Here is a 22,155-nt window from a genome sequence, read left to right as displayed (position 1 = left end):
ACATTTGGAACTGAACACAGGAGGGAAACACACATTGTGCACACAACACACTTATTAAGAGATGAAAAACAAACATCACATTACAATTAGTGTCACAATTATCTTTGGAAATGTATAATTTATTTATTTATCTAGTTATCATAAACCAAAATTCAATTTCAGCTTAAGTAGGGCTGTTCATTGCTGCATGGGCTGTGCTTCCTTACAGTTTATGGGAAAGAAATGAATCAGAGATGTTGCAAAATGCTTCAGCACGTTTTATTTTTTGGAAGTGTACCAAGTTATTCCAGTAATGCAATACAGAACTCAACATACTCATTATGCATTAGAGAGCTACTATAAAGTAATGAATTCAAATGAATGAATCATTGGGGGTAACAGGGGCCTCATGCACATTTAAAGAGGTCACTTTTCCAAACAAAATACACAACAGAGATGTGTGCTGACTCAGCAGGGATGATACAAAATGAGAGAAATCGCTCCGCATTAGAATAATTTTAGAGCAACACAGATGTCTGAGATCCTTACTGCATCACACTGTATTGCACACACACACACACACACACACACACACTCCCTGCTGTGTTTTCATAAATGCTATGCATACACATGTTGTCCTCTGTAATGCGGTACAGTGAATGATGCCGACCTCTACACTGCAAAGAAAACCAAAATCCTTTAACTTTATTACCGATCGCTATTGTCGTTTTGATTGCAGTTGTTATGTTAGTTATTAATCATAATGGCTGATCTTCAAACCAGGGCTTTGAGTTAAGGTGATGCAGGTCTTGCCTTTAGTGACGTACAATTTCAGATGATGATGACGTGGCAAAATAAAATGGCAATTAAACAAATGAACACAAACTGAATGACAAGCTCTGGAGTTCTTAGGGCAACTACCTGCTTTACCCAATTGGAAATCCAGCTTTTCAGTATGCAGTATGCAGGAACTCCTCTCTTCCATGTAGTGGTGCTGTCCACAAACCACTGAGAGGGCTGTAGTACAGAGAACCACAGCACAAAATCCCCTGACTGATTCTTCTTAAATTACTTTTGGTTTGAATAATGGAATTAGCATTGTTGGTCCGTTCATGTAGTTTAGGTCTTGCTATAGGTTTTGTACCCACATATGTATATGTTATGTATATGTTTATTCTTATTCTTTTGGAACTGTGTGTAACAAAAAGCAATTTCCCCCTGGGGATTATTAAAGGAATTCTGATTCTGATTCTGATTCTGATATTACTAATAGCTGGTGTCTGTTTTCTTTTTTTCCTTTTTATGATTTATTTAGATTTCTATGTTTTCATGTCAGGCCATATTTCAAACTTCAGCATGTATTTGCTTTTTTCCTATAGTACACACTTGTATAAGAGCACCCTCAGAAATGAATATAGGATCAATGAATTAATTCGGGTTTTTTTAAGGTTTTGTGTCATTGAGTTTTTTTTCATTATTATTACTACAACTACTGCTACTACCACTACTACTATTACTACTATATTATTATTATGATTATTATTGTTGGTGGTGTTGCTGTTGTAAGTGAGCTCATCTTTTGTTTTTCACTTGTTGATGTTCAGGAACTGTAAGCTTGAAATATGCGTTGGTCGTTGTATGTTAGGGTTATGGAGTCACATTAAATGGAAGTTGCTGAAAAAAGGTTACTCTCTATCGAAATATTTAAGCGAAATGAATGAATTATACGTTGGCACTCAAAATAGATTACATGACACCAATTTATCATATTTTTCAATCACAATTTTCACTAACATGGCCAAGCCAGCAAGTATAGAAGGAGGATGAGTATTTGTCATAAATAAGACCCCACCAATTTATTGATGGTCGCAATAAGTCAACCTCCAGCGGTTAAACGCGAGGGCAGGGAGGTGAGCTTACTGCCGACACTGGGTGAAAATGAGCAAGAATCATAAAACATGGGTGCGCACAAACATCACTCATGACTATGACTTGTCTGGACCTCTTCGTGGCATTGCACAATCGACCGCTAAATATTATGTAAATATTCATATATATATATTATATATTTAATCAGAACTAGAGTGTCTGCTGTCCTCAGCTCGATGGTTTGACATTGTCCTGTTAAAGTGGCGTGTGCCTTTAAAGCCTCATGAGCCTCTCTGATCACAGTGCAGCATTTTGCAAGGAATCACTGAATCATGGGAACCATGATTATGCGCACTTCTTAGTCACCAAGGCAACCACAATACCTTTCTCTGGATGAAGTCATTTGTTACGCTGGTCGTTACCATGGTTACAACCTAGAGAGGGCGCTGCGGAGGAGCGTTTCACGTAAAATGACGCATGGCGGGGGCGTGACCGCGATGCGCGATGCGCAAGACTGCTTGTTGTTCCCACAGAGAGGCGAGAAGATGGCGGCCGTGTCAAGCGGAGGTACTGCCGGGTCCGCTGCGGCCGGGATTACGCACCCGACCCGACCGACCCACGCAGGTATGGGCTCCCAGAGCCGAGCCCAGCCACCCTCCGGTATTAGCCACCCTAGTCGTCCCAGCACGGCCCCCGGGTGCTTACCCAATCCTGGGCACACAGCCACCAGGCCCCCCCCAGCCCGAGTGGGCCACTACGAAATCGAGCGGACCATCGGCAAGGGAAATTTTGCGGTTGTTAAACTAGCCACACACATCATAACCAAAGCAAAGGTAAGACGACTGATGTCCGAGCGTTAAGGGCGAATAATCACAGGTTGTCATTGTATTCTTTCAAGCCTTTTCGGCCATGTACACAGGATGACGCTGGGGCCTTCGTGCTCCGGAGACACAACAGCCAGCCCGCTTCGGGGACACCGCTGCTCGGTGTTGGAAGGGGGGTCCGTTTCGACACGGGGCATCACTCATAACTACGGGATGCAGACACATTTACCACTAGATAAAACAAATTTCACACACATAAGCCTGTAGTTTTGTTAAAGCAAGCCAGAAAAGGCCCGAGGTTAATGTGTGGCGAAGCGCAGAGGACGGAGAGAAGGGTATTGACGAAGATGAAAAAGGGGAGACAGAACGTTCCGACTGTAGTAACTAGCTTAGCTTACAGGCTAATGAGCTGTTTGGCTAGATGCAGATATTTTTCACACAGATTCCGACACACAAGGCGAAAAGTTTGCAGGACGCTTTAAATAGAAAAACACATCACTTTTGTCATTTTGCATCAGGGAAGTTTCACATGAAATATGTTGTGTGTGTAACTTCACCAGTGGGCTCAGGTTAGCAGTGTGCTTGGTGGTGGTCAGATTAACTAGCAGACACAAGGATGAACTCATTATATTATTACTAAACACACACAACTCTTGAGTTGAGTCTATGAGTTAATGTATTTCACTGAGGTTTGTATTAAGTCAACCTCGGGCTGCAAATCTATAAAACTGATCATGACACTTAACATTTTGGCAGACTTTTTTTAAAAAATGGGTCTGTTAGTGTGAGCTGCAAATAGAAGGTTTGGACCTTTACAGATGGTTGGTAGGAGAAGCATGAGACAAACCCACAGAGGGGATCGGTCAGATATTACAGTTAGTGTTTTTCCTCTGTAAAGATTTATTGGCTCAGGTGTCTTAAAAGTGCTAAAAGTCTTTTGTCACTCTAGATTTGTTGGATGTGTCCTAGTGGCTAGCATGGTACATTAAGCCTAAAAGGCTCAAAACAAATAGCTAATAGTCCAAAAGCCTTATTTAGTGCATTTCTGTTAAGAAACACATTGATTTCCAGCATGTTGGAAAGCCTTTACAAGGGGCCATGCTTCCAATAAGGTGACAAAATACGGCTATTGTGATCACTGTGCACATCATCTATGATGGATGCTCGGCTGAACTGTCACAACAAACATGGGTAGCTGAAGCCAACGCTGTCAGGCAGCTCCTGCAATTCTTTTTTAATGTTTTTTTTACATGATGAAGATCCTTTAATTCTAATGACACAAATAAAGGTGTGTCACCTGTAGTGCTAGCGTGTAGCTTTACCTCTGTGTCCTTGTTGACATAGACAGACAGGCGTACAGGAGTCATTTGGGTGCTTTGTGCTACATCGCCTAAAGAACCTTCCATTTAGTTTCATGACGCCAAAAATAACTAAGCTCAGTGAATGCCATGTTGTGTTTTTTTGATGCTACTGGAGCTCTTTCTTGAAGGACATTAGCTTTGTTGATATGACCACAATGTAATTCATAGACTAGTAGGTATGTAGCATATTTTGCAAGCTGTTACAAGTGCAACACAAAGACAGTAGCAACGTTATAGTAAGAGATCGATGAGTTTATTATGAACCTTTATTCCTTGTGTGTGAACCTTTTTTTATGCTTGCCTGGATGTGTGTGTGAAACATGGGCATAAGACAAAAGACAAAATATGGACTGACAGAATGAAAGAGAGGCCTTGCTTGTTGTCTGTTGATGTTGGTCACAGACGGACCAGTCAGCTCATGACTTTCATCAACTAGCTCAGGGGTTTCAGCAATCCCTAGTTGCTCATAAATATCAGAGGAATAGGAGTGTGTTTTTACATGCCTGTGGATATCATGAATATGGATATGACGATCAGTGATGAGATGAAATGCACTTTGGAGCATTGTTGGCCTCGGTTTTAGAACGATAATGTAAATATAGTGAAATGCTGACTTGGCAGAAATACCTTAATAATTCTCTCAGTTTTCAGAGAGAGCTGGAAGGGAGCTACAGTGCAGTCACACAGAAGAGGACCTGGTTATTTATACAACCAGAAAGAAAAAAAGGACGGTCCCTTTCTATGCCTCATTTGTTCTTTGTTGTTTTGTTCAAGCATTCAACAGGCAGTTTGCTTAAAGTTTATTTCCACATACACACTACCATTTTATCTGTTTGCAAATTCTTGTGGGATGGAGGCTGCTGCTGTTGGTGTATAGGCTTGCTAACAAAGAGGTAGTCACACAGGACAGCCCTTTGATTGCAGATAGCTAGTGCGCTGTGTCTGGATGTTGTAATAGTGAAAGTTCATCTCTTCTAGACAAAGGCGGGCTAGTAGAGTGGAAGTCTAAACAGGGGTTTTGGTACAATCACACAGACGCCGTGACAGAGGCGCTTGGGCCACACTTGGCTGATGTCTTGATAAATAATGATTTCAGTGTTCAGTCAAAGGAAATACATGTTCTATTATCTCTGGGTGACAGTGATGCTCATTTTAGGTGCAGCTCTAATATTAATGGCTGTCTTAATTTCGGGACGCTGAAGATTATGAGCCAACAATCATTTCTTGTGATATTTTACATTTTAGATTTGGATTATGAAAGTACCATCAATTTGTTTTCTGATTTTCATTTTTGATTTTGAAAAAGATAGGTAGTAGCCTAGATCATTTTCCAGGAATAAAGGAATTGTTTAGTCTTCAGATCGTCAGAAGAAAGGCAAAAATGCACAATTTCCCAATGTCCAAAGGCTCGACTTCTAATTGTTGTGTTTGTCTCACCAACAAATCAAAATATCGTTTTAATTCACAAGTCTATGAAACTGAAATAAACCCTTAACCTTCTAATTTAAGAAGCTTAACTAAAATTGTTGTGCTGATTTTATGATGACCAGCTACCAGCAAACAAAATATTACAGTATGAATTTCAACTCTGTGTCCGTTCTATATTCTAATCCAAGCCAATATTGTTTATCTCCCGAGTTTCCAGCACAACTTGAAGGTAGAATGTCCTTGAAAACGTGCTCAAATTGTTTGCCGTTCGCTCCCTCACTCTTACTTAACCACTTACTTGTTATGCTACATAGATGTCCTTTGGAGATAGATGAAAGGGAGGATTTTAGCAGCAGTGCTCACAATTCTGCTGCGGTGGTGGACCGCTACTGAATGAGCATGGTGGGAACACTGCAACTAATCAGGCTTGTAGTCACCTTGTGTTTCAGTGCACTCTGTTTGAGATGATATTTCACATACTGGCCAATTTCCTTGGGATGGGATATTTACCTTTCTGTGGCCATTATTAGACATTAAATAGAATTTATTTTCTATGCACAATGAATTGAGTTAATGAAATCTTGCATTAACATTCTGGAACTTTTTCTGGAACAGTTTTTTAACATTTGTCCATCACTACTAGTCAGGTATAATAATAGGTCCTGTCATTTCATAATACCACAAAACACTCAAATCAGCTATATTCAGCTGTAACAAGACAATTGAAGGGATGTAAACCACAATTTTCAGCACAATTCACTATATTGATTATTTTGACAATGATGCAATATTTGCTGGTATCTACAACAATACGATTTCAACTCAGTTCGGGGGCCTGCGATTCATTTGAGACAATGTCATATGCCATTTAACACAGTAAGTTACTTTTGCTGTGCATCAACTCTATAAAAGCTGTGTTTTCTTTACCATTATATTGTGCCCCCACCTGTATATTACTGGGTTTCTAAGTGTTGTGGTATGAAAAGGAAAAAAGAAATAATTCTGTGGTTTAAAGAGGAGAGCCCAGGAACTTGTATACCTGAATAACAGAATTTCACTTGCCTGATACATGAGAGTTAGCATAATGTGTAATGAGTTTAGTGTTAATTGCTCTCTAATGCTGTGTGTTGTCTATCAACATTGATACTGACGGTTTGTGAGTTCCCTTTGCCTAATGTCTTGCACATCCATGCATGCCAAATGTAAAGAATCTTATCAAGCTAGAAGCAACACGTGAAGTCGTCAAGCAGTCTGTAAAGTTCCTGATTACTCTGATTTCTGCAAACATCCCCATTGCCTTTTCTTGGCTGCTTGCGATTAACCGCCATTAGTGCTAACCATGACACAGATGTGCCATGGGAATTTCAAGATAAAGGTATATCTTAAAGTCGATAAAGTTGTTTTCACTGAATCAATGCATTTGAACAATTTAATCGATATATTGATGGATACATTGATCCAGACTGATGGATTGTTGCTGTTCTTCTGTCATAATAGACTTCATCAATAACATAATTACTAAGATTTTATGTTCTGCCAGTAACGTAATGACTGATTATGCAGCCTTCATCTCCTGTGCCTATTTTGTGACTTTTTGTACGTGCATACTGGTGTTGACTAGCTTGATAAAGGAGTAATGGTTAGTGCCCTTGTATGACCTTACTAAAGATCAAGTAATGATGCTCTTGAAAAAGGCACTTGGGGCATGTGGTGCCCTGTTATCGCTCTTGGTAGAGCACATATGATTAATATGTGCTTTGTCCTTACTGCAGCACCCTGGGTTCAAATCCAGCCTGTGGCACTTTGCTGCATTTCATCCACCATGTCTCTCCCACCTTTATTTCCTGTTACTGTTAAGCTGTCCCATTCAGTTAAGTATTAAAATGCTAAAAAATTATCTTATTGTGCCCACCACATGGTGAGGCAGATCGGTGAAAGATGGCACTGTGTGGCATGTCCTGACCTGTCTATTTGTTGGGAAGCAGGCCTTTTTTCCAGCACCTCTTTTTCCTGTCTTCTCCCCTTTCCTCTTTAGTGTTTTTTTTTTTTTTTAGGCGAGTAGGAGTAGGAGTTAGAGGGCAGGCAGGATGGCAAGTGTTAAGTAACAGGCCAAATGCACTGTGTCACAATTTCACTCACTTCCCCAGTCACACAGTTACATAAAGCAACCCCTCTCAAAGACAAACTCAAATTGGATCTCATTTGCAGTCCAGGAATAAGGTCATCTTTAGGGCAAGGCCACTTTTGCCTTTGATAAACACACATTTATTGTGGCCAAAATGAGGGCACCAAGGCCAAAACCAATGGTGCATAACGATAAGTGGTTCTATGCTGTATGAAGACAAACAGTTTACAAACAAGTTAGTGTTGCATGTTGAACAAGCTACAATGGCTGCAAATGTAATTCCTCAGGGCCATCGTCAAAGTACTTCCACTAAAAGTGTACATTTTTGTGAATGAGATGCTCAGATTGTTATTTAAAGCCTCCAACAACATTATGGAAAGGATCCCTATAGATCTGGACCTGTAAAATCCTTTTTGTTTACTCGTCACATCGCTCAGTTCAAAGCCACCAGACTCCATTGACAAAAACAGTAGTTGCTGATCTTCCTAATTTGTGTTCTCATGTGACTTTGATTTCTTTTTAGGGTTAGCAAAGATCACACCATCACTTCCAGGACTTCTTGTTCTTCTTTAAGCAGAAGATAGTTCCTAATGACATTTACTGTATGTTTTGGGCCGTTGACCTGCTGCAGAATAAATCTGGGGCCAATCAGACGCCTCCCTGATGGTATTGATGATGGATAAGTATCTGCCTGTGTTTCTCAGCATTGAGGACACCATTAATCCTGACCAGATCTCCAAATCCATTTGCAGAAATGCAGCCCCTCATTATTGTCATTAACTAGAAATGGACTAACTTAAGCAAAAGTACTTTGAAAATACTGTACTACAAGAAAAGAAATGCTGCAGTCTAAATCTTACTAAGGTAAAAGTATGTAAGTAGTGTAGCAAAGTGTACTTTAAGTAATACAGTTTCAATGTTTGTGGTAGTGATGTCTCTGGATTTATATTAGTGCTGGATTCATGTGGATGTTGCAATTTAGATGTTAAAGGTTGTGCTAATTTTACTGCTTCCAAAGACTTCCAGATTTTACTAGTCTATATCAGTGGTCGGCAACTAGCGGGCCTTCAGATATTGTATTCCTTGCAAACTGCAACAGCCTCATTGCAGATGAGACAGACTGGCTTGGAATTTATAAAATCAGGTAGGATGAATGCATACTTTTCTTTCCACTCTTCTTTGTACGTCCTACCTTCACAATCAACTTTTCTTTTCCTTGCTTTTGACAGTGACATTTTTTCTTGCTAGCTAGCGATCTCTAGCTAATGTCTCACACAACGTTATCTCAGCATAAAAACAATAACAGCATCAGGATGTCATGCGAGAATAGGCTGCTTTACTAATGGATAGCCAAATAATTATGTCCTTAAAATGATTAATACGTCAGTTAGGCACAGAGAAGTGTTTATTACTTAAAATTGTAATTATTTAACCGTTAAGTCTTAAAGACAGTGTGTGTGAGTGATTAAGTGAGTAAAGACAGCAGCCTTATTATCGCCAGGTTACTGTCTGTTTCATAACGCAGCAGTGTGGAGCCAAAGCAGTAACACGGTAATAACAGCCTGTAGCAAATTAATTAATTTTAAATAAATAACTTTATTAAATTACGTTGTTGTACAAGATAAAATAGTATAGATGAGAAAAAAAAAAGGTTTTTTAGTAGGAAAGACAGGTTTGCCTGTCGAAGATGTCATTTTGGCCTGCCATTGAGTTGGTCAGAAAAAATGTGGCCCTAGGCCAAACTTAGTTGCGGACCCCTGGTCTATGTATTGTTGGGCAGTTGAAAACAGTCTCTCTCTCTCTTTGTCTCTCTCTGTCCAACCTCCACCCAACACGGACCCTGACAGAAAGCCACCCACATTTGAGCCTGGGTCTGTTTGAGGTTTCTTCCTGTTAAAGGGGAGTTCTTCCTGCCACTATTGCTCAATATAATATCTGATGCTTGCTCATGTGGGGATTCTTGAATCCTTAATTTTGAATTCCTGAATCGTCTTGAGATAACGCTGTTATGCATTGGCGCTATATAAATAAAGATTGATTGATTGATTGAAAATATAGCAGTGCATCAAGGTTTATAAAATCATCATATGTTTGTAGTGTTATTATCCTGTGTTATTCCTAAAAAGTCCTAAAAGTTTTCATCAGAAAAACAGCCTGTTTTCAGCTCCATGACGATGCATTTTCCAGCGTATCCAAAAACAGAAAAAAACAGTTAATTAGGCTTAAGGAGGAGAATTTTCTCATACATAAAGGAACACTTGAGTTTATTACAAACATTCAAAATGAACATGTCTGGAGATTCATGATTTGGAAGATTTGTACTCTGAAAAGCGACTAAAGCTGTCGGACAAATGAGCAAAGAGAGCAATGTTTCCCTGTGAGATGTAGGGAAGTAGAAGAATAAAGTCGCAGGCGCACATTTGTTCTAGTCTGAGATGCTGAGAAACCAAATGGAGAACTTTCAAGTAAAAGATGTGCATTTGTCATCGTTATAGAAAGTAGTACTTTTTCTGGTCTCTGCCTGCACTTTCATCATCATTGGCATCTGAGTTGGTACCGTCATATTCTCTCTCCCTGTATGACGCAATGTGATGTCCTCACAACTTTCTACAAACACACACACACACAAGCCTCAATTTGAACGACTGTAAAGACTCGATGTACAGAAAGCCATGATGCCATGTTTTCAACCAGAACTCTGTGTGTGTGTGTGTGTGCGCGCATGTGAACATGCATGGTAGTGTGAGCAAAACACACTCATGCTGATATGGGTTAAGCCTGAGCATTACACCCCCTGTGGGTGCTGTAATCTGTGTCACCTGTTGATGTAGGTTAACCTCATACATAATATGACCACACCACTTGTGTATGTGTGCGTGCACTTGCCCCAGCTTCCCACTGTAGACGTTACACCATAGGCCCAATTCTGTGTTTAGGATTAGCCTCATTATAGCATAGTCATGGATGTTTTCAAAGTAAATATTCCCAAGAGTCCCAAAGAATTCTGGAAGGCCTTATGAACAGTTTATGGAATCTTTTTAACTTTTAATGGTGTGTAATTCAGCATAAAACACAAATCCAGGCTGTGTTTAAATTGTTGTATTTTTCTTAAAAATCTAAAACTCTGTAGTAGACCTAGAAACAAAAACACAATGCAACCCTCATGTTTCAGTACTTCCCGTATTATTTCATCAGACAATATTGAGATGAAAAAATCAACCAAGACTATGAGTTATTTTTTTCATCATTATCTTTTTCATTGTATTCATTATTATTCATTATAACACATTTTCTTTGTGTCTCTGACTTGCATGGTATAGATCATTTCCTTATCTGAGATACAGTGGCACACATAAGATAATTCAATTCAATTCAATTCACTTTTATTTGTATAGCCCAATATCACAACAGAGTGTCTCATAGTGCTTTACAAAGTTCACTGAAATAAACAAGTGTAAGCGAACAAACAATCTAATAAAGAGTCCAGCATAAGCCATTGTATTGTTTTTCCAAATTACCAGCACAAAAGTTTGGGCGCACCTTCTCATTCAATAGTTTTATTGTCTTTATTTTTATTATTTTCTACATTGTACATTAATATTGAAGAAAAACAATGTTTTATAGTTCAGATTCTTCAAAGTAGCCACCTTTTACCTTGATGACAGCTTTGCACTTTCTTGGCATTCTTTCTATCAGCTTTGTATGGCCTTGTCAAGAGTAATTTTGTGGAATTTGTTGCCTTCTTAATGTTCGTTGAGACCATCAACACACAAAGACCAAGAGTTACCTCTGCTGCAGACGATTCATTTGAGTTACCAGCCTCAGAAACTGCAAATTAACAGCAGGTCTGAGTAGAGCCCACATAAATGCTTCACAGAGTTCAAGTAGCGGACACATCTCAACACCAACTGTTTAGAGGAGACTGTGTGAGTCAGGCCTTCTTGGTTGAGTTGCTGCACAGAAGCCACTACTGAGGAAGAACAAGAAGAAGTTAATTTCTTGGGCCAAGAAACACAAGGAATGAACATCTAGAGCAGTGGAAGTCTGTACTTTGGCCTGATGAGTCCAAATTTGAGATTTTTGGTTCACTTGCCATGTCTTTGAGAGACACAGAAAAGGTGGGCGCATGGTTTCTACATGTGTAGTTCCCACCTTGAAACATGGAGGAGGTATGATGATGTGGGGGGGCTTTGCTTATGACACTGTTGGTGATTTATTCAAAATTCGAGGCCCACTAAACCAGTATGGCTATCACAGCATTCTGAAGTGACACACCATCCCATCTGGTTTGTGCTTAGTGGGATCATCATTTGCTTTTAAACAGAACATTGACCCCAACCCTAACCCACACACACGTCCAGGCTATGTAAGTGAGTGCTGCATCAGATGACCTTGTCTTCACGATCATTTGACCTAAACCCAAGTGAGAGCGTTTGTATTGAGTCGGTGAAGGAAAAGCAGCCAACAGGTGCTTAGCACCTTTGAGAACTCCTTTAAGACTACTGGAACACCATTTTAGGTGACTCCCTTCTGAAGCTGATTTGGAGAATGCCAAGAGTGTGCAAAGCTGTCATCAAAGCGAAAGGTGGCTACTTTGAAGAATCTAAAATCGTATCATATTCTGTTTTGTTTAACTCTTTTTTTGTTTCATAAATTATTCCATATGTGTTCTTTCATAGTTTTGATGTCTTAAATATGACAGCCTCTATTATTTGTACTGTACATGTTGTGCCATGTACAGTAAATGGTTCAGCCTCCTGTGTTTGGCACTAGCTGCTCTGGCACTGTGCTGTTTTGAGGTCACTGTCTTGTGATCGGAGAAGCTATGTGGCACTATCTCATCACAGCCACCCTCTCAGGAGTGTGTGGATGTTTGTGCGTGTGTGAACCCAGATCTTTGGAGGGAAAATTCCAGAGTCACTGAAGCTAGTGCGAAGCAGACTGAACACCCTGAGGCTGCAAAGGTACGTGCTCTCAGTGACAACGTATTTACTGTGTCTTGGCGGGAGCTAAAGCTGGAAACCCAACCTTTGAGATATACATTGGCCACACAGTTGTTTGTGGAGCACAGCTTACCAGCTAACCACACTATGCCTATGCTTGCATGGCAAGTTGTGAGCTCCTTTGGGGGAGGCAGACATGGTAACAATCATCTGAAATGTTTGCAACACCCCATTGCGACACCCCAGCTCCCAATGTGTCTAGCCGTTGACAGGGTTCGGACAAAGTCTTGAAAGTTGAAGAAATGGCAGCTTTTGCGATTTAAAAATTGTTTTCTGTTACATTGTAATATCTGTCTCAATTCAATTAATTGTTCAGGCTTACTTCTGAGATAAACTGAATAATAAATAAATAAAATAAACTTAATAAAACAAAATATTAATAATGTTATATTATTATATAACAACAGGATGATGGATACACAGCGATTTGATACAACAAGGTATTTATTTTAAACATTTTCAAACAGATTGTACTTGTTTTCTACACAGTTCTATGTAGTTTTTAACCTGCTGGAGAGCCACATAGCCAGGAAAAAAAAAAACAAGAGACCAGCCACATAGAAACAGAGATGTAAAATAGAGGTGTGCACACAGCTTCATTGGTTAGTGTAGCACTTTCAGTTGATTATAATGGATTCTCTCTGCACTGAGCATGCTGTTACAGACTTGTTGCGTCGCATTTGTGCCCTATGCGTTTCGGGTGTTACTCTGGCAGTTAGCCACCATTAAATAATCATGATCAAAACAGTCAATGTTAATATGAGCAGCTGGTAAAATAAAAGTGACAATGTGCATTGATTGCTGTGGCTATAAAGGTATTTTGTAAACTTTATATTTCGCAATCACATGGTAACAATTTAGGTCTGGAAGTTTCCAGTTTAGGTACCTCTTAAACCGCTGTTCTAGCCCCGCTGCATTGAACAATCTCATTGCCAGGTTTTACAGTCAGACACTCGCCAAGTTGTTTTTAATGATACTATTTCTGACGATGTGCAGTGTCTTCACATATGGCAGTTTTTAAGATTTCAGCAGCAATATGCCAGTTCAAAGAAAGTGTAACTGCATGAGGCGGGCCATAATCCCAGGGACTCGCTGCCTACCTGAACAGTGCATGTGCGCTGTGGAACAAGTTGGAACAGCTACACAGCCTACGTGATCAGGTGCAGTTTACATGCTGCTGTGCTGTCCCAACTATTTTATCCGCAATGGTTCACAGCAAAAATAGACAGTGAAAATGATCTGTGATAGTCATATGAACATCATGCCAACAACATTATTCATCATTCACTACAGTTTCAATATCTGAACCAGTGGAGTAAGAGATAGACATGAATTTCTTTTGTTTAACGTAGCACTTTCTGTTATGGTTTTAAAATGGGAAGCCCTGTAGTGTTTCTGTGGACAAAATCCCCTCATTTCATTATTGTATGCCATTATCAAAGGCAAACTCAATGTAGAAAGAAAGTTAGGCTGGCAGCAGCAGCACTACTGCAGCCATGCTGTGTGAGTACACCACACACGTGCGACCCACAGCATTTCAACGAAGTAGCTGCTGCGCATAGTTACGCATAGCAGTGTGGCCCAGGCATAAGACTGGGTCATATTCCACCAATTATGATGAAATCAATAGGATTCATCAATATCTTTTTAAATTAAGAACTCATCCACTTGCATAAAAACAACTCTGGTAAACTGACATTGGTCTCATCAACATATTACAATTGTCCAACAGTCTTAAAGGGCTACACACTAACACACATTGATCTGGATTAATGCCACTGTTAGATCTTCTGCGCTCTCTCAGGAGCTTCCTCTTCCTGTGTGGAGCTGGAAGTGAGCCATGTCAGGTTTCAGATGACCTCATCATCTTCATGTCTGTTTTAAAGAAAGGGATAGCTCGGGATGGCACCAACAGATGAGTTTGCATATGTGTGTGTGTTCATGCAGAATGCATGCTTTTCATTTCTCACACACATCTGTTTTTGGTAGGCACACATTAGCTTTGTTGAAGTTGAATCTTTGATTTTGAATTCTTGAATCGTTGGATCTCTCTCAAAGAGTTTGGTCTAGACCTGCTCTTTATGAAAATTGTCTTGAAATAACATTTGGTGCCATGGAAAAGGGAAAGAAAAAGTCAAAGTTGTCTACCCATTACCAAATGGCAAAGGTGTTTGCAGCATGTTGTTTGGTTTTTTTCTTTCTTGGAAGGTGTCTGATAATCTTTACTCACACTCTTACTATTTCTCATACTTAATCCTCCTCCGTATGTTTTTGGCCTACTCATCCTGCAGTGTTGCCAGCACATATACCAAAAAATAAATTAAATTGCCCAGGATCAAGTAGCCCAATGGCTTTCATGCAGAGTATGCGCTATAAACATGTCGATTACATTCTGAAACATATGGTTAGGTCTTCTGGGAGAAAGTCCCGCGTTTGAGAAGTCAAGGCTTGTCTCTAAGCCTGCTTCGAATAAATGCCTGGTAACCTCTATAAGATTTTATTCAGCAAAATTTGATAGCACTGTTTTCATGCAATCACAGTTAATATTTTATGTTTTTTTAGATCCTTTTCAGAATGTTTAATGGGTGTATACTGTGTTGAGTTAGAATGAGAGCCCTATGACTCTTGAAGGGAGAGAGGGTTTGTGTGTGTGCATGCTTGTGTGCACATTTGAGTGTGAATGTCTGTGAGTGTGTCCCCAGAAGTTCAACTACTGAGATGATAGGAGTTTTTAATCTGCGAGAGCTCCTACATTTTAAAGACGATACAAACCTATTACACAGCTCAAAATAATTAAGGGAACGCTTAATCATCACAGTGTAACACCAAGCCAATTAAACTTCAGGGATATCAATCTGTCCAGTTAGGAAACATAAGTGATTGTGAATCTATTTCACCTGTTTTGGTGCAAATGAAAGTGACAAGTGCACTGGAGAGGCAACAGCAAGACATTCCCCAAAAAGGGAAAGGTTTTGCAGGTGGTGGCCACAGACTCTCTCTCTGCTTATCCTTCCTGACTGATTCTTTTCTGGTTTCGCATTTTTGCTAGTGTCCTAGCATGAGGCCGTACCTGCAGCCCATTCAGGTTGTACAGGTAGTCCAGCTCCTCCAGGATGGCACATCCATACATGCTTTTGCAAGAAGGTTTGCTGTGTCTCCCAGCACAGTCTCAAGACCATGGGGGAGTTTCCAGGAGACGGGCCATTACATAAGGAGAGCTGGACAGGGCTGTAGAAGGGTATCAACCCAGCGGACCTATAAAATGACCTTCAGCAGACTACTGGTGTGCATGTTTCTGACCAAACTCCATGAGGGTGGCATGAGGGCCCAATGTCCTCTAGTGGAACCTGTGCTCACAGCCCAGCACCATGCAGCTCGAACACCAGAATTGGCAGGCCTGCCATTGGCGCCCCGTCAGATTAGAGTAGGTTCACGCTGAGCACATGCGACAGACATGTAAGAGTCTGGAGACGCTTTGGTGAACGTTATGCTGCCTGCAACATCATCCAGCATGACTGGCTTGGTGGGGGGTCAGTGGGGAGGCATATCTTTGGAGGGTTACTAGCCAATGATACCCTGACCTTGACCTGACCCTTTTTACTTTGATTTTGAATCCAGCCCTCGATCGTTTGGTGATATCTACAATGTACAGTATTTTGATCTTGAATATTTAGTTTTCATCGATCATATGTGTGATTTAATTGTTCCCTTAATTTTATGAGCAGTGTATAAATCAGCATCTTCAATGAAGTATTGTGCTGCTCATAGTGGAGAAATGATTTCACTACAACTTATTTGTTGTTTTTGAGCTGAAAGTATTGTCAGAAATAAGTGCCAGAAAATTCTGTCACCCATGCTGCTTATTGTGGTGTTCTCGGGCAAAATTGGCCAAGTCTTCATGAAACAACATCAACAAACATCAAGTGTAAGTTATCACCAGATGATGTATGACGTTTTTTGGCTTAAGTCATTCTACACTTTGTTTTGGAACTTATGGCATCATCTGGTTATCTGACACTACAACTTCAGAGTGCGTCCACGTGCCTCGGATAGGTGCCGGGAAATATTTCACCAGGGTCTTGTGGTTCACCTGATTCTATGGATGGGCCATGATTTTCAAATATTCATTATAAAACATTGGATAGATTATTATTATTTTTTAATTTTTTAAGTACATTTGCATTACCGGTGCTCTATCGGGAGCAGTAGATTGATATGGGGTGCTGAGATGGAGGCACGTCTGTGTAAAGATGTAAGCACAAATAGTTTCTAATTGTTTGTTGCGTAGACAGCCTGATTCCCATTTCATCCAGCAAGTCTTCCAGCTTGGGAAGATCAACTATTCAAATAATTTTCAAATAGTTCAAATAGTTCACAGTGACTCTCGAATAGTGTTTTTGCTTTAAATGCACATCCTTGAAGTAGTAAGCAGGGGTTTGAGAGGTTTCACCTTAGCTCTGTGTCAGTGAGGGCGTGTGTTGCTCATAGTGAAGAAAGGGCGTCTGCACACCTGGGATAGACGCCGGGCCACCGGCACCATTTCCATCTGAAATTTTCTAGTTCATGTTTATTATGTATTTTGGTTATATTCTTGCCACTCAGCAGTGAGACTATTGTGACATCACAGCAATATTGCAAGGTTAATGTAAATGTTTTGACTGTATGTGAGCACTCAACAGCTGGTAAACATATTGCATGGTGTAAGACAATTGCTGTGTTGTCTCCTAATTTTCTGTTACTCTCTGTTTGTCTTTCTGTCTTCCATGCCCACTCTTTCCCTCATTGTTTCCTCCTTAATCTTGCCCTCATTCTGTTCATCACCTAATCCCCTCTCATCATTCATCCTTATTCCCCCCCCCCCCCCCCCCCCCCCCATCTCTTTCTTGTCCTTCTGTTTTCAGGTGGCTATAAAAATAGTGGATAAGACCCAGCTGGATGATGAGAACCTGAAAAAGATCTTCAGAGAAGTGCAAATCATGAAGTTGCTGAAGCACCCCCATATCATCCGTCTCTACCAGGTGCACACTTGCACTCACCCACAGAGCAAATAATGCACTCTGCTCACATGTTACACCTGAGACCTGTAGCCCAGTAAGACAAATAAAATATGTATTGGTTTAGCAGGATATGATGTTACCTCCTATTGTTTTTTTGAGTTAACTAGACCAAGGTGTTGAAGACTATAGCAATTGGTTCGTACTCAATACAAAATATATCTGGCATTTAGTGGCGCAGCCATGGAGAAACTCGCTGATCAAATTGGGAGATAAGCATATTGTCCCAGTCTTAATACATACATTGAACACTACACTGAATAAATGGCAGTTTTTGCTCTATATAAATCTTCATCTTTGTATGCCAAACACTGCTTTTTCATTCTGTTGTGTAACACGTGAACTGCCCATCACTACACGATGGCCTGTCTGTAGGTGATCATCTATTTGTGTTTTTAGGTGATGGAGACAGAGAGGATGATCTACCTGGTAACAGAGTACGCTAGTGGTGGAGAGATATTCGGTAAGGGAGTTCCTCACTGATACCTTCATGGAGATTGTCTTCGCCAATGCCTCATCTTCTGCTTTACAGTTTATTTCTTCTTGAACTTTGCCTGGTGTCAGATCACAGCTTTATCTAAAATTTTAAACCTGCCTTTATTGTTCATGCTTGAACACAGATTGATTTCGCATGTGTGTGTGTGTGTGTGTGTGTGTGTGTGTGTGCGTGCGTGTGCGCGCCTAGACCACCTTGTGGCTCACGGCCGTATGGCAGAAAAGGACGCCAGGAAGAAGTTCAAGCAGATTGTGGCAGCAGTCCATTTCTGTCACTGCCGCAGCATCGTCCACAGAGACCTTAAGGCTGAGAATCTACTGCTGGATCACAATCTAAACATAAAAATTGCAGGTGTGTGTGTGTGTGTTGGCATTTAAGATTGTAGGGCTGGGAAATTTAATATAGTGGTACATGTGCTTTTGAAACATTTTTTGGGTTGACTGAATTAACTTTATAGAAGAAAGTGATAAGATTGAACAATCTTCTCTCCCCATGTCAGATTTTGGCTTCAGTAACCTCTTTTCTCGAGGCCAGCTATTGAAGACATGGTGTGGCAGCCCCCCCTATGCCGCACCAGAACTCTTTGAGGGCAAAGAATATGACGGGCCTAAAGTAGATATATGGGTGAGTGGACTTTTATTTCTTCATTAAGCCTTGTTGGGCTACAGCACACAGTCCTGAATGAATCAGTGGCCCTGACAGTGTTTTTTTGTCTAAAAATGTAGTACCCACTTTATGTAATAGTCTATATAGCTCAGGATGTATTAATAATCACTTCAATTGTTGATCTAAATCCTAATAAAGCATAATGTACTCACGCCTCATTTCCTGCTGTCTTTCTGTATAGAGCTTAGGCGTGGTGTTATATGTGTTGGTCTGTGGAGCCTTGCCTTTCGATGGCAGCACTCTACAAAATTTGCGGGCACGAGTCCTCAGTGGCAAGTTCCGCATCCCCTTCTTCATGTCCACAGGTAAGGTTCTGGTCTATTCATTCTGTCTCCCACGTCTGTTCACTCCTCCAGCCGGTACCTTAATCAGAGCAAGATGTCTTTAGCTTCTTTTCCATCTAAGTGCCACTCAACTCCTCTTGTTGCTGATTCAATACTGATGTTCAGCCCAGATTATCTGGTAATGTGAGGGTTTTACAGAGTCAATCTTAAACCTCCAGATCTGCTCAAAGGCTCCATGGGGCTGCCCCGATGATTTAAGATGTGCGATACTTAAGATTCAAAATCTGGATAATAACGTCACTACTCTCCAAGCCGGAGCACAATAGCCAATGAGAGAGACAAGTCTACAAGAAGACAGAAGTTGGAGCAGCATATTGCCAAGCAGCGTTAAAGATCCTAGCCCTTGAGGCTACCATTAGCTAGTGTTAGCATACTGCAGATATTAAAACTTAGGGTTAAGATCTCAGACAGCCAGTCTTAATCACATCTCCCAGACCATTTTTCCACTGAGACTTCTGTCTTCTTGTTTTTTATTACTGCATAATAGGAAGTTGCATGACATCCATTTCCATTTTGTTTAAATCTGTTTTCTCATGAGATCAGGCGATGCGAGGTGGTCCACTGCTCCCTCCAACACGATAATCTTAATCATATTGTTTAGAATGTGATGCACCATTATTTTCAAATCTTGTTGTGCGTGCATGTTTGAGATTAGAGAAAAGAATACCTATGAAGATTTGTGTGATACAACCTGATTTCAAAATAGGTTGGGGTTTTTAAACTCCTGTAGTGTGAGCCAGGCATTAGTATGGAGCTCTTACCACTCTTTGTTTGAAAGGCAGCTTTAAAGGTGCTCTGTGGATTTTTCTAGAAACAAACAAGAGCTGTGTTCAGTATTTCTCACCACTGCACACTGTGTGTATCCTTGAGGTTGAATAAACATGCTGAGTGCATTTCCTTCCTCATAAAAATGTGCAAATTTTTATTTGGTTTTTTTTTGTGCAACGCAGGTTACAATATTTCTATTTATATCTGTTTGCCAGTAGTCTTCTCTTTTGCCATGTTTGTTTGGGCATTACTATTTGTGATTATTCGTGTTACTGCCACAAACTGATGATCAACAGAACAGTGTGATACAGAGGGCAGCATGTAAATTGTCCCAATCGTGTGTGCACAATGACGTCCTTGATCATTTTACAAACAAAACTGGGACCTGCTCGTGAAGACATTTCTCCACAGTGCTCCCAGTGGTAAAAAATTCATCAGACCACCTTTCAACAGTGGCCTTGGTCAGCTTGAATTTGTGTTGGGTACGTTTGATTCCAATAGTGAGAAAACACTCATTGGAACCACTCCTTTCTATGGATGTTGTGATGCTTTTTTCTACTATAAAAAGCACAACAGTGCTTTGTAAAAAAAAAAAAAAAAAAATCTTATGTGAGTGCACCTATTTGTTTGTGTGTTTGTGCAGACTGTGAGTACTTGATCAGACATATGTTGGTGCTGGAGCCCAGTAGACGATTGACCATGGAACAAATCTGTAAGAACAAGTGGATGAGACAAGGAGACCCGGACCCAGACTTCGACAGGGTGAGACCTCATTAGATGTATTCAGCAGAAAAAAAAAATGTCACTTAGGGCAGGGTCATATAACGATCATTTATCTAATGCTATGTTATTGTTGGGTAATTGTGTTCCTCTAGTTCTGTAAATTGTGTGTCTCAATTATTAGTAAGAATTTTATGACTTTAGTCTAAAACGGCTTAGTCCTAATTAGGGATGGTAGATGATAGACTAAAATCTTTTTTTTTTTTTTTTATGTCACACGATCTACCCGCACTACCTTCGCAATTGACCGGTAGATCGCGATTGACGTATTGGGCACCCCTGATCTAGACTGTTCTAATATTTTCAACTATTCAAGCAAAAGTTTGACATTTTTGAGATATAAGCTTATTTGTTTTCTGGTGGTGAGTTAGATAATATTATTGCCAATCATATCTGTCCGTTTAATACATGTGAGGTTACGGTCTGCTCCCATTAGCACAAACACTGAAATGTCTATCTACCGGTACCTCTAGAGCGCACAAATCACCATTTACATCTCAGTTGTTTAATCTTTACATCCTGTAGTGTAAAATGTTGAACTATTCCTTCACTTCTTTTTTTATAATGGAGAAGGTTCTTCAGACTGTGAAAGGAAAGACTATGCAAGGTTAACATACTGTATGACATTGTCATATGTCACCCCTTCCAGTTGATTGCAGAGTGTGAGCAGGTGAAGACGGAGAGAGACACAGAGCTCATCAACGAGCAGGTGCTGATAGCCATGTCTGAGATGGGCCTGGACCGAGAGCGCACACTTCAGGTTGGACACAAACACATAGTGGACTCACACTGTCCCACGTATTTACACTTTCAGCACTGCCTTTTTGTTAGAAGTAATTTCAACAACTAATTTCTGTCCTCCTTTTTTCTCTGCAGTCCTTACAAACAGATGCATATGATCACTACAGTGCCATCTACAGCCTGCTGGCTGACCGCCTCAAGAAAAACAAGACCCTACGTGTTGCCCCACCCACACCGCGCTCCATTAGCTATCCTCTTAACCCTGTACAGGTAATTCATTGTCCATTGATTGTGTTTGCATACTATGATGGCGACTTCGCAGCCTGCGTGTAACAATTTTTGAAATGGTTTGATAGTATTTTGGAGAGTTGAGGCTATTCAATGGCAATTTTTAGATGTAGACGTAAACAAGATTTGTAGAGCCAGTGGGTCACAACCTGATTATAACACACCACAGACATGCAAATGTTTTGAATCCAACATGGGTCACCTTTGTGATTCGGATGAGTTTTTGAAATTGGAAGGATGGTCTGGGTTTGTGAGGTTGGATTCACAGGCAATAAAATGAAAGGAAAAAAAAAACTAAAATGGAAAAAAAAGCAGAAATAAAGCTCCTGTTTGGCTCATGCAATGCCCTTGGGAGGAGTGACGACTGAAGAGGCCTCTGGGAGATCAGTTCTTGACTGCCCGCATGATGATATGTCAGGCTTGGGATTG

General features: G+C 40.4%; 1 protein-coding gene across 6 annotated transcripts in view; it reads left to right on the top strand.

Moving 5' to 3' along the window:
- The first annotated feature begins 2,345 nt into the window (after positions 1-2,345).
- sik3 (SIK family kinase 3) overlaps positions 2,346-22,155 on the top strand; it is a 38,323-nt gene continuing 18,513 nt past the window's right edge. For 5 of the 6 annotated variants that reach the window (XM_070828903.1, XM_070828902.1, XM_070828900.1 and 2 more), the window contains exons 1-9: positions 2,394-2,681; positions 17,491-17,607; positions 18,043-18,106; positions 18,329-18,490; positions 18,639-18,763; positions 18,987-19,110; positions 20,561-20,679; positions 21,347-21,457; positions 21,574-21,708. In XM_070828903.1, coding sequence (XP_070685004.1) covers positions 2,394-2,681; positions 17,491-17,607; positions 18,043-18,106; positions 18,329-18,490; positions 18,639-18,763; positions 18,987-19,110; positions 20,561-20,679; positions 21,347-21,457; positions 21,574-21,708 — 1,245 coding nt within the window. Of the gene's footprint in view, positions 2,682-17,490; positions 17,608-18,042; positions 18,107-18,328; positions 18,491-18,638; positions 18,764-18,986; positions 19,111-20,560; positions 20,680-21,346; positions 21,458-21,573; positions 21,709-22,155 lie in introns of all 6 variants that reach the window. The other variant, XM_070828898.1, reaches the window with a different exon arrangement.

The sequence above is a fragment of the Pempheris klunzingeri genome, chromosome 4 (assembly GCF_042242105.1).
Source record: "Pempheris klunzingeri isolate RE-2024b chromosome 4, fPemKlu1.hap1, whole genome shotgun sequence".
Taxonomy (NCBI): Eukaryota; Metazoa; Chordata; class Actinopteri; order Acropomatiformes; family Pempheridae; genus Pempheris; species Pempheris klunzingeri.
The sequence above is the reverse complement of the archived record's forward strand: the minus strand, read 5'-3'. Positions and strand labels throughout refer to the sequence as shown.